This window comes from Falco naumanni, chromosome 20 (assembly GCF_017639655.2).
Source record: "Falco naumanni isolate bFalNau1 chromosome 20, bFalNau1.pat, whole genome shotgun sequence".
NCBI classification, from domain to species: domain Eukaryota; kingdom Metazoa; phylum Chordata; class Aves; order Falconiformes; family Falconidae; genus Falco; species Falco naumanni.
The window spans coordinates 1,688,649-1,701,143 of NC_054073.1; the positions used below are offsets into that span (position 1 = coordinate 1,688,649).

General features: G+C 58.6%; 2 protein-coding genes across 5 annotated transcripts; both read right to left on the minus strand.

The window, feature by feature from the left end:
• Positions 1-129: 129 nt before the first annotated feature.
• On the minus strand, positions 130-4,864 carry CTSS (cathepsin S). 4 transcript variants are annotated; one of them, XM_040618792.1, is made up of 9 exons: positions 4,706-4,864; positions 4,429-4,470; positions 3,882-4,022; positions 3,552-3,674; positions 2,878-3,027; positions 2,578-2,802; positions 1,354-1,519; positions 1,035-1,137; positions 130-648 (listed from the first exon to the last, which is right to left on the minus strand). In XM_040618792.1, the coding sequence occupies exons 3-9, from the start codon at positions 4,005-4,007 to the stop codon at positions 549-551; spliced, it is 993 nt and encodes a 330-aa protein (XP_040474726.1). In that variant the 5' UTR covers positions 4,008-4,022; positions 4,429-4,470; positions 4,706-4,864; the 3' UTR covers positions 130-548. The 4 variants fall into 4 exon arrangements, with proteins under 4 accessions (XP_040474726.1, XP_040474725.1, XP_040474727.1 ...); XM_040618791.1 differs by having other exon boundaries at positions 3,882-4,062; XM_040618793.1 differs by lacking the exon at positions 4,429-4,470.
• Positions 4,865-7,923: 3,059 nt separating this feature from the next.
• On the minus strand, positions 7,924-11,719 carry CTSK (cathepsin K). Its single transcript, XM_040618784.1, has 8 exons — positions 10,747-11,719; positions 9,860-10,004; positions 9,598-9,720; positions 9,327-9,482; positions 9,037-9,255; positions 8,780-8,945; positions 8,567-8,672; positions 7,924-8,483 (listed from the first exon to the last, which is right to left on the minus strand). Exons 1-8 carry the CDS (start codon positions 10,752-10,754, stop codon positions 8,384-8,386), a joined length of 1,023 nt encoding a protein of 340 aa, XP_040474718.1. The 5' UTR covers positions 10,755-11,719; the 3' UTR covers positions 7,924-8,383.
• Between the last annotated feature and the right edge of the window lie 776 nt (positions 11,720-12,495).

Below are 12,495 nucleotides of genomic sequence, written 5' to 3' on the forward strand. Positions count from 1 at the left end.
CCGTTCCCAACTCCTCAGCACTGCTTGGAGAGACACGGTCGTCTGTGGGGAGGTTTTGTGAGACTCCTCACGCATTGGCTGGAATTGCCTCTGCCACCCATTCCTGCCTCCAGAGACCAAAAAGCAGACTTTTGGGCAGTGAAACCGATTTATTTTTCAAAGAAAGTCTGCAATTTCATCAACATGGCACAGAGCTAACGTGAGAGCTGTGTCATCGTGGCAGTACTCGGTGCTCAACTGGAGAGAGGAAAACACTATCCCTGTTGTAATGGTAGGTGATCTCCGTTACAAATGTATGTATCGCAATCTCACTCTTAAAAAAAAAAAACAAAACCAAACCACTTTTTTCCCCTCAAAGAAGTCATGAGGTGCCTGTAAATCACCCTCAGAATTCCTCCTACGCACAGGTCTCCCTCCCAGCCTGATCTAACAGGAGGACGTTGCCCACAGAGCCAAAAAATGATTCTTGAAGTCAGTAGATCTGTGCAAGCATAGCATCAGTGGTGTAACGGAGGGCTCACGAGTCCTCGCTGCGGCGCGGGCTCCGTCTAGATGAGCGGGTAAGAGGCGTAACTGGCGATACCGCAATGGTTCGCGTGGTTTCTCGACATGCGGATATAGCCCTGGTCACCAAAATGCACACCCCAGCTTTTGGGACAGGAGACAGACAGACAGGAGAAAAATTAAATTCCTTTTTCTGCAAGCGAAGCAGCAGCTTTAGCAACATCACAGCATCGAAGCGTTGGCGTTAAATGCTTCTAATCCCGTCTTAGGTTATGGCAATTGACGTAAGGGGAACTTGAGGGGGGGTGTAAGTGTATTTTAGTTGTGTTTAAAGTTCTGTCGTGCTGCTGGGGTGACGTCAAGGTGCTTTGACACGATGAAGCACGAATCCCTGGGTGGAAGGACTGATACCATCACCCAGCTCTATCAACACCCTTAAGGAACCGTGAGGGTGGGCAGCAGGGGGGGTGCCCTATAGATCCTGAGCCTATAGATCCCGAGGGTTCCGTGATGCACGGTTGTGCCTTTACCTGTTTTTCACCAGCCAGTAATCCTTCTCGTTCAGGGTGCCGTAGCCTATCACCACGACGGCGTGATTCACCTCCTGCGTGCACCGGGGGTCATCGTACACACCTGGAAAAAAACAAGGAGTTGGGAAGCACGGCAGCAGACCTCGCCCGTGAGCCGAAGCCGACCGTCAGCACCGTCACCAACGCTGCTCTCGGTGTGGTTGGGTCGTATCAATGCCTTCACCCAGGGGTTAAGCCCCAACCCGCCACATGTCACCGGCTTTACGTGCAGAAGGACACGGGGGGCTGTGGAGAGGATCTCTGGGGTACAAGGACGTACCTGACTTGTACAAGAAGAAGGTGGGCTGGGTGGCATCAATGGCGACGGAGACGGGTCCGATGTTGGCGACAGCATCTTTCAGGGCGGCTTCATCAGCGTATGGGAGCTCGACGTACTTGGAGCAGGTGGCGGCACATGCGGATGCGTTGTACTGACACGTCCCGTTCTGGGGGGAGCGACAGGGAGGGGAGAAGAGGAGCGTGAGGGATCCACCAGGAACACCTCAAGACCTTCGGGTATTGGTTTTCTACAGCTCTCTGTTACTCTGTGCTACCCCGTTCTTCTCCCTGAGCACCGTCTCTCGGAAAAGACACCTGGAAGGACCCGAAGGGACCATCCTACCCATCTCAATTCCCCACGCCAAGAGCAGCCAAACCATCACAATGGAACCCTCAGCCTTTTTTCTAGAAACCTCTGGTGACATCACTTCTACCACTTCCCTAGAGAAACTGTCATTGCTTCCTCAGCCTTCCCACCTGAAGTCTCAGGTTTAACCTGAATTTATTTCAGCCCAGGGCTTCTCACTCTCCCTGCGGACACAGAGAACAGCATCTCGTGTCCCTGTAGCTGCCTTAGGCAGGTCTGAGGGCTTCTATTCCACTGTCCTTCCTTGGGCTGAGCTGCTGGTCCTCTGACCTCTCTCCACAAGCCATCTTTTCAAGACACCAGGTAATTTCAGGGCATCTCTTAACTCCGGCCATCAAGACTTTAGGATCTTTCTTTTCTCATGGCTCTTTCCTTACGACCTCGCAGCTGTCACACAGCATCTGTTACAGGTAATGCTTAAAAACAATGGTTTGCACATCGTTCCCTGGAAACCTCAGCCCACTGACATGGTAGAAATATCGATATCCTGTTTGGAAAGTGTAGGAGATTAAATAATACAGAGAGCTGAGGCGAGGAGCCAGGACTCCTGTCCCATTTTTCCCTTCCGTATAGTACGTTGCCTAATCATTTATGTAGGACTGAAATAACCATGTAGGAATTCTGGCTGCCAGTCCAGTCATTCACCTATGAGTAAAAAACATCTAAAAGTCCCTTCCCTGGGTTTGAAAGAATCAAGGGCAAAGGCTGAGGAGGTGACACGAGCCCTGGTGGAAACCAAGGCAGAGGGAAATCAGTGGGAGAGGAGGAGAACGGTGCCTACGCCGCAGAGCAGAGCGACCGGCCGCGTTGCTTCTATCCCCAAGTGCTTCTCACGTGCTGCCACGGTCTGACGCCTACCTGAGCTGTGTAGGGGTAGGAGTCGTCCGAGTCAATCCCTTGGTTGTCGATGATGTACTGGAAAGCTCTGGTCATGAAACCTCCGCTGCAACCTTTGTTCCCATACATCATGGAGCAGTCGACGAGGTTCTGGGCGCTCAGGGACACCAGCTTCCCTGTCTTCAGCTTCACCTGGCCTTCGAGGGCTCCCACGGCACTGAACGCCCAGCACGACCCACACGCACCCTGCAAAAGCCACGGAGACATTCAGAGTGAGCACAGCACCCAGCCACGAAGGGCCACGGGGAGAGAGCTCCGCACCTGGTTCTTCACATCCGTGACGCATCCCTTCTCCCTCCAGTCCACCGTGTCCGGGACTTCGCTGCCAGGACGCGGCCGGTACGTGGAGCTCGGCTTCGGCCGGGAAGCGACGTTCAGCCCGGTTAACAGAGCCGCCACTTCCTCGCTGGTCTGGTGGGAAAAGGAAACACCCGCTCATGATCTCCTTGTCTCTTAAGTCCTGCACGGGGGGTGTTGGAGGTGGATTTCCCTGAGCTACAGGAGTTGGCAGGTTTGCAGCGTCCTGGGCTTTTTATTTTTCACATCTAATTTCCAGCCGTTTGTTGGGAAGGGCAAGATTTCTCGGCAAGGACCAGAAATCCCTGGAAGCTGGTGTTTCATTAACCAATGCTACAACCTCGGGACATTGAAGAGGGATGATTTGCAAACATATATAATGACCAGGATCAGGTCTGCGTGCCCCATATGCTGCGTTAAGGAGATGTTTCCTCACACCAGATTGCCTCACGCTGGCAGGTCGAGCACAGGAACGTCAGAGCAGTTTGTCCACAGCTGCAGGAGTCCATAAGAGGATGGGTCCAGAAGGGTGTCTGGGAGTTTTTTCCACCCCTGACCCACATCTATTCCTTAAATCAACCTCATGGGTAATTAGAGACAAAGAGAAGCCCCTTCTCAGCAGCACAACTGGCACCTACCATGTCCCCCAGGTGGTTCATGCCCAGCTCGTAGGAGTGCAGCCCCAGGGAGTGCTCCAGATTATGCAGCGTCACCAGTCGCAGGTTCCTCTCCCATGTCGCCCGCCGCTCCTCTTCCTCTCTCTGCCATGGAAAGCAGCCCCGTGACGTGCACCAACGCCCCCCGCAGCCATTTCTTCCCGTTTTATCCCACCAAAAGCTGTCGGGAGCCCCTGCCAAACCACCCCTGGGAGCTGTCAGCTCTTCTCCTTGCCGTGTGATGCTCACGCTGGAGCAGCACCCAGCAGCTCAGCACCCCGAGCTGCCTCCACCCCCCCAGGATGCCCCTACCTTGTGGTGGTACTCCTTGCCGTAGGTTTTCTTCCAGAGCTGCCAGTGCCACTCCAGCGTGGGGTCAGGGAGTCCCAGTGCCACTGCGAGCGTGGCCAGGAAGGCGATGGAAGCCAGGAGCTTCATCCTGCTTAGCTGGGACTGGGGAGCCGAGGCTCAGGGCTGGAGCCGTGCTTGACCCCTTAGTGACAAAGCCGGTTTGGTCAGGGAGGCAGGACGGTGATGACATCCTTGACCTGGCCTGCCTGGCATGCCCTTGGTGGTGGGGTTTCTACACTGGTGCTGCCACCAGCTCCTGTCCTGCCTGCCCAGACCAGCACCAGCACCGCCCACTCCACACTCTGGCCTCGTACCCCCAGCCCCCGCAAGACAGGGAGAGAAATAAATCCCAGCCAGGACCGGGGAACTTCCCCGGGAGGGAGAAGCCTGCAGGACCCAACTCCTGCCCTCGCGGACACGGACACGCAGGGACGCATCCGGACACACGCCTCGTCTGACGGTGCCACCCTGCCCGAGAAACTCTCCCTGAAGGAGGTTTACACATCACCTGGTCAAGCGGCTGTTTGGAGAAATCCGTGTTTTCCAGCACCTTAAAAATAATAATTAAAAAAAAAAAAAAAAAAAAATCCTATTTTGATCTAAGCAGCTCCCAGCAGCTCCTGAGGACGGGCTACTACACATGGTGCAACTACCCAGAGAGGACTTGGAGGAGATTAAAGGTAAGATGGAGTCAGAGTCAACAAGAAATATTGCTCCTTCAGTTTTACTTCCTCAAAGCTCAGCCCTCCCAGAGGGCTGTCAAAATCCCAAAGCACCCAACGTACCTGAGAAGACCTCTTCTGACCTCCAGCTCCACGGCAGCCTGCCTGGATGGGGTAGGGGAGATGCTGGGGACAAACCCAGCACCCCCTCAGCACCAGGACCCCCAGGACCTCCTGCACACGGCAACTGCAACTCGTCGCACAAATCACGAGTCAGGAAATGAGGAAATGCTCTGATTTCATTTTCACTTAGCCGGGAACTGGGCTTGCTGGGCTGGTCGTGGGGTTATTTGAAGCAGAACCATCGATGCCAACAGAAAATAATTGTGGATGAGAGTTTCTTATTTCCAGCACCCCACAAATGAGTGGTGAGGCTCTCATGGTGGTTTATGGGGCTGGGGGGCAGGAGCAGGGGTAATGCTCCTCCGATAACGATTTTTGCATTTTTTTCGCTTTGTGCTGAGCTGAGAGACAGGATGAGGTCAAGCACGGAGCCTTGCTGCTGGTTTCACCTGAGCTCCCGTCTCACCACAGCACCCACCAAACCAAAGCCAACGGTTAGCATAAGAAAAAAAATAAAAATCACATTTATTTACTTTTTGGTGAGGCAGCGTGGGCAGGGAGGCATGGTTTAAATATAGTCGGGGCTGGAGCCAAGCTGGCCGGCCTCGGCATTGCATGGGCAGCAGGAGACTCGTTTCATGCATCCGTGACACATCCCTTCTCCCTCCAGTCCACTGTTACGTTGCGGTCAGGCTGAAAACAGGGTCGGCGATGTCTTCAGCTGCCTGGAAATCGGGCTCCAGCCTCAGGTCAGGGCATCCCCTGGGATCCCACGAAGGACAGGCAGGCGGGAGGGTGCGTTTGGTACCACCACGGAACACCGCGGGATATAAAACGGCTGCAAGAAACCATCTTCGAAGAGAAGAGGAGGAAGCAAAACAGCGTCTCAAGGGCTTTGAAGATGCAGTTGAGTCAATTTCTAAAAAGCTGTCGGAGATTGCAGAAGTTCTGAATATTTCTGAAATAATTCCCAACAGATTATTCCTTATTAGTGGGTAAGTTCCTGGAGAGGGTGAAGGAGACGGTCATCCTTGACGAGATGCTTGAACAAGCCAACTGCGGTCACTCCGTCATTTCTGCTGCAGACCTGCAGAAAGGTGACGGCGTTCCCGAGGGAGGGAAGGCTGGCACTGAGCCAGCACACTCCAGCCCAACGGGGGGACTGGTGGCATCTCAAGAGCTTGTCCTAAAAGCAGGGAACCCCTCTGGATCGGGGGGGGGGGAGGGAAGCACCATAGTTCCCACGGTTCCTGGCCATCCTGGTACAGCCCCGGTCACCATAATACCCACCCCCACTTCTGGAAGAAGAAAGCAGCAATAATTAGACAACAGGAGGTAATTGTCTCCTTCCATACCACCCCTCTCCCTTAATTTTTTCTCTCCCCAGCAGCCACGGGAATAACCAAATTTGCATCTTTTGGCCAAAAAGACTGACCCTCCTGACCGCTTCCCTGCCGGATTCCGTGCTGCTAACGCTCCGAAGGCGGGGGCAGAGGAAAAAAGCTGGTTTTTTATGTGCTGGAGCAAGTAAAAGCCACCGGGAAAATACCAGATAAAGGTGAATGAATTAGTTTTATCTATTAAAAATACATTTATTGTTTGTTCAGTCCTACCAAGGCCAGAGATGAGAGACAGACAAGGAAACCAGGGGGGTATAGCCCAGATCTGACGTGAGGATAAAGCAGCTTCGTTGACAGAACTGCCCACAGTTGGGTTTTGTTGTTGTTGGTTTTAAAAAGATAAAGTTTGCCGTTGCTGAACGTAGCTTTGCTGACGTGGCAGGGGTTTTTATTTTCCAAAGACGTCTCTGACCGAGCAGGACTTATTTCAACACTTTGTTACTTCTTGTTCTGCATTTTCAATGGTGAAAAACATGTTCACAAATAAATGTTAACACTGGGGCAGCCGGGTTGCAACGAGCCTTGAGGGATGGGACACGGGAGGGGGTTTGCCACCGCTGCGCCCCACCAAACCCACTCGGTTTCTGCCTCCGAGAAGCACCAGCCCTTTGTGCTGACTCAGCACCCAGGACCGCTGGGAACCCTGGAGTCCCCCCCAGCAGAAATCCCGTGTAACGAGTCAGGCGGGAGCAGTTTGGGTGACCGATGTCCACTGGGGTTTGCAGGGCTCCATGGAGCAGCTTCGTCCCGCTCAGCCGGGACCGGGGAGGCAGCGCCAGGTCCCGGCTGGGGGGTCTTACACCCCCACCGACTCTCCAAGCCACCGCCAGCCCCTTGGTGCCTTTTTCCCGGACGGGGGGCTCGCTCCGGTCGCACCAGGGTAACCCTGACACCGGGTCAGACCCTTCCAACACTCACCCCCACACCCCCAAAGAAAGTCTTTTCTAAGAAAACTTTACGCATCCCCAAATATTCCCTCTGGAACTTTCCATTTCCATCGCTGTGGCAACTCTTGAGGAAAAGGAGCAGCGAGGGGGATGCACCAAGGAGGTGGAGATGCGCTCTGTCCCCCAGGTGAGTGCGAAAAGGACCGGTTTTCCACGTTCTCCAGCCAAAAACGACGCCAGGGAGATGGCACCTGCCTGCTGGCTGCGGGGCAGCGCCCAGGGAGCCCAGCTCCGGCGCCAGGGGGTCCCTCCGCTCGTGGAAATGCTCCCACCGCTCTTCCTTTTGGCAGCGTTCTGGTCCTGAACCACCCCGAGGGCTCATCCTGGCAGCCCGGGGAGTCAACCAGCATCCCGGCCCCTCTCCATCACCCCCAGGCCCTTCGCCACCCACTGTGTGGGGGTGTCAGTGGGAAAAATAAGCTTAAAGTATCTAAACTGGGGGGTGGTGGTGTGTGCCTGATTTTTTAAAGCAAATATCACCTTCCCTTTCTCTTTGGGTTTTGACTGTTTGGGTTCTGCCTTGCTGCATCACTGCGGTCGTTTCTCAATACGCCGCGTTAACAGAAGGGCTTGGATCTGGGGTTTTGGGGTGCAAAATGCCACTCAGCCCTGACACAAACGTTTGCCCTGAAGCCACAGCGCCAGTGCCCGCACCAGCTGTTCGGTTCTTGCCCTGCTTTCTTCCTCCTTAATTCCGCCACCTACGTCTCCAACCTGTTCCAGGCGTCCTGCAAAACCAGCTGGGATTTTGCAAAAAGCCCCCGGCGCAGCCGCATCTCCCCCCGCTCTACCCCAGAGCCAGCCCCTCTCCAAAGGGGAAGGGCTTTTCCTCAGCCCCTTCCCACCACAGGCCAGCAAACCAGCCCCAGCCTTTATTCCCAACAGTGTTTATTTTAAAAATAAAGTCGTATCGTTCTCCGCAGCCCCCACTGGGATGCAGAGCCGGGGGACACAGATCCGTGCTCACCGTAGGGGATGTTCCACCCGTGGCGCTCCCCGCACGTTCTCAGAGGCAGAGGCCAGCGCGGGATCTATTTGCACAAGCGTCTCCACGTGGATCAGACTCCGGATCGTCTGCGGCCGTGGGAAGGCGAAAGCCGGCATGCACAGCACCAGAGTCCCGGGAAAACGGAGTTGGGGGCAACTTATGGCACCGTTCATCTGCAGCTGGGGGGCCTGTCCCCTTCCCCAGGGACATTTCTCATGGAGAGGCAGAGATCCCCCCCCGGAGCAACGTCAGCTTTGGACATTGGGAGCGAAAAGGCAGAGTCTGAAGGCAGGGAAGCAGGGACAGCCGGGCACAGCGCGGGAAGGGAGCGCGCCGGGAGCGCTCACATCTTGGGGAAGCTGGCGAGGTTGGCGATGCCGCAGGCGTTGTTCATGTTGCGCGCCAGGAGGACGTAGCCCTTGTTGCCCCACTCCTCGCCCCAGCTGTGGGGGGAAAAGGCAGAGCCTGAGCTGCCACCAGAGCCGCCGGCAACCCCCCCCTTCCCGGGGAAAAGGCCCTGCTGTACCTGTTCTTGATGATCCAGTGCTTGGTGCCCTTCTGCGTGCCGTAGCCCACCGCCAGCACCGCATGGTTGATGTTTTCGGCGTTGCAGCTCTCGTCATAGTACACACCTGGGGAGCGGAACGGAGGGTTACGCTCTGGATAAACCACGTGGCCGTGTCCCAGTTTCCCTGAGCTGCCCCGTGGGCACCGCACGGGGCTCCCCCCAGCCCCTCACCCCGGCTGTAGAACTGGAAGGAGGGCAGGCTGGCGTCAATGCCTACGGAGACGGGTCCGATCCTGGCCACGGCCCTTTTCAAAGCTTTCTCGTTCCCTTCGGGGATTTCCCGGTAGCCGCGGCACTTGGCTGCCTTCCCGGTGGGGCTGTACATGCAGCTCTCGTCCTGCGTGGGACCAGCAAGGTCAAGGTGAGACGGGGATGGGGGGGCAGCCGGGGAGGAGCAGATAGCGACTGTCCCCCCTCTAGCCCCAGACCTGGCCGATGTAAGGGTAGGCGTCCTCCGAGTCGATGCCGCGGTTCTGCCGGACGTAGTCGAAGGCGTTGGTCATGTAGCCGCCGCCGCAGCCGTCGTTGTTGGCCACACAATCCACCAGGTTTTGGGGGCTGAGGGAGAGCAGCTTCCCCGTCTTCCGCTTCAGCTGCCCCTCCAGCGCGCCCACCGAGCTGAACGCCCAGCACGAGCCGCACTGGCCCTGCGGGGACACGATGGGTGACACCGAGGTGGTCACCCCACGCCGGGCACCCCTGGGAGCACCCTGCTTACCTGGTTCTTGACGGGTGTCACGTAGCCTTTCCTCCTCCAGTCCACAGTAGCCGGGGCTCTCTCGGTCCAATCGGGGACATAGAGCGTCTCGTTGCGACGTGGGCGGTCGTGGGGCACCTTCAAGCCCGTCATTGTCCTCACCACCTCCTCGCTGGTCTGGGGAAGGAGCCAGGATGGATGAGCGCAGCTCCGGGCAGAGCAGCACCTGTGGGTGCTCAGCCCCCTCTCTCCCACCCTGTTACTGTCGCCCCCCCACCGCGGTGATGCTCACCATGTCACCCAGGTGGTTCATGGCCAGCTCGAAGGTGTGGACGCCCAGCGCATGCTCCAGGTTGTGGGTGTTGATGTACTTGAGGTTCTTCTCCCAGATCAGCCTCCGTGTCACCTCATCTGCCTGCACCGCAGGGTGAGACAGCGCTGGGGTCCTGCCCGTGTCCCCCAGCACCACCATGGGGACACCAGTGCCAAGGGACACCACAGCGTGGCCCTCGGCTCCCCCCGGGGCCGGGCTCCCCCGCGGGGCTCTGTCCTACCTCGCCGTTGTACTGCTTGCGGTGGGTTTTCTTCCACAGGTCCCACTGGGCGTCCAGTTCCTGCTGGGGGTGCAGCTGGGCCACCGCCGCGGGGACCAGCAGGGCCACCAGCGTGGGCCACCACATCCCAGGGAGGAGCCGAACACTGGGGACAGAGACAGGGACAGGGACTGAGCTGGGGGGTGTGTGTGGATGGGGAACTGTGCCCATGGCCACATCAAGCTACAGGGGACCGGGACCCCACGCCCACCCACGTGTTGGGTACTGGGGCTGGGACCCCATGTCCACCCCACTTCCAGGCCACGGGGGACCTCATGCACCCCGGTACTGAGCCATGAGGGTCTGCCCGCCCCCCGCCCCCCCATTAATGGGGCTGGGGGAGATCAGAACCCCGTAACCCCTCTGTTACCAGCACCCCCTGCCCCCCCGTGGGGCTGGGACCCTGCTGCGGCAGCGCTGGCCAGGTGCAGGCATCACATGAGCTGGGACAGCTGGTTCCCATTACCGCACCCTGGCGCCTCTCCGGCAGCCCCCGGCCACCGGGAAAACAAATTTTGGGGGCGCATAAAGCAGGGGGTGTGGGCGGGGGGGCACCCAGGCATCCCCCCCACCTCGCTTTACCCACTCGCCCCCAGCACCCACTTTCTCACCAGCTCCCCGAGGCAGAGCAGGGATTGGGGACACCAGCCTCAGCCTGCAGCCCACGGCCCCGCTCGACGCTCCGTGCCTCAGTTTCCCCTTTTGCACCTCTAAGGGTCCCGCCACTGCCACACGGGACCCTATTCCAGCCCCCCCTCCCACTGGGGTCCATTTCCCTGGGGAAAAGCCACACGACCACCCCAGCAACACCCCGCTGGGTCCACGGGACCCCTCCCCACGCCGCTTACCCCAGCATCGTGCCGCTGGTGGGAGAACGCACAGCGCGGGACCGGGGGATGCGGGTGCCGCGGCCCCGGCTCTTTTATGCCGCTGGATTGAGGAAGTTCAGAGGCAGCTGGAAAATTTTGGCCCTCGCCCGGATTTGCAGAGGGTTGGAGAGAAGGAGGAGACGGGGTGGGGGGATGCAGCAGTGGCTCCCTCCCGGCTTCACGTGATGCTGCGGGGCAGAGCTGAGTCAGCCCCGGCTCAGGGGCTGGTGGCTCTGGATCCTGCCCCGGGGATGTCCTCCTGCCCCGGCATCCCACCCCGGGGACACCCTCCTGCCCCGGCATCCCGCCCCGGGGACACCCTCCTGACCCGGCATCCCACCCTGGGGACACGATCCTGCCCCGGGGACACCCTCCTGCCCCAGCATCCCACCCTGGGCATGTCCTCCTGCCCGGGTATCCTACCCTGGGGACACCCTCCTTGTCCCCAAGTCCTGCCCCAGGGTAGAGGCCGGACGGGGCTGCTTCCATTCCCAGGAGACCCACAATCCCCCCACAGGGAGGGCTGAGCACCCCCTTGCTTCAGGATTAGACCCTGCCAACAGCTCAGGGTATCGTGGGACACGTGGAGCAGAGGACAGGACCTCACCTCTGTCCCCAGTGTCCCCAACCCAGCAGTGCTTCCCCTTCCACCACAGGATTTGGCCACCCCATGCCCAGCTCAGGGTGGGGGCACAGGCTTGTCCCTGACCCCGGGCAGCACCACCAGGGGAAGCGGGGCCAGACGGTGCTTTCTGCCGTGACTGGCACCTCGTCACCGCATCACAAGTCAGAAAACCTTGTTCACTGCCGGGAAGGTCCCGGTGGCCACGCTGGGGACACCGCCACCATCACCATCACCCAAGGAGGGGCTGTCCCAGGGAGCCGGGCTGGGAGGGAGCAGGGGGCAGAGTTCAGGGGACAGGAGAAGCACCGAGGCACAGCCACAGGCTGGCAGTGCACCCACGTCACCCCCCGGCCCCTGCACCCCCCCCCCCCCGGCCACCCAGCAAGGGGGGCTGAGTCATCCCAGGGCTCCGCCGCGGACTCATCGCCCGAGCACGGGGCCCTGACTTGGCCGCGCATGACCAGGCGGCGAGGCCACCGACCCAGGGACCGAACCGTGGGGAGCGGGGGGTTTGAGGGGGCCACGCTCCTTGGGGACAGGGCCAGAGAGAGATCGGGGGCAGGGGGGACGCGAGGCTCCATGAGGGATGCTCGGCTGTATCCCCTTTCTGGGAGAACACGACCCACAAAGCCAGAGATCGCCAGGGACTGCTAACGAGCACCAGCCCAAGCTGCAGGTGATGATGATGAGGAGGAGGAGGAAGGGAGCGAGCTCGGGATAAGGGCAGGACGCGGAGGGGTCCCGTCTCTGCGGCCCCGGCAATGCCGCGAGGCTGAGGACTCGGGGCAACACCACGGGGAGAGGCAGAAATGAGACAGAGCTCTGAAAAAGGGAAAATATCTTGTTGTAAAATCTCTGCTACATATAATCATCTGCAACTCCTGTGACAAGTGGGAGCCCAGGCCCCCCCAGCACCCCCCTCAAGCCCCCTGAGGAGGAGGTTGGGCTCCTGCTCGCCCCAAGCAATTGTACGATGAAATCCCCCCCCCCCTCGCATTGAAAAATAGTACAATTATCAAAAAAAGGGATAACGAAGGGTGCCCCCGCCGCTGGCACCACACACCAGCCCCTCCAACAGCCCCCCGGAGGGGCCTGGGGACCCC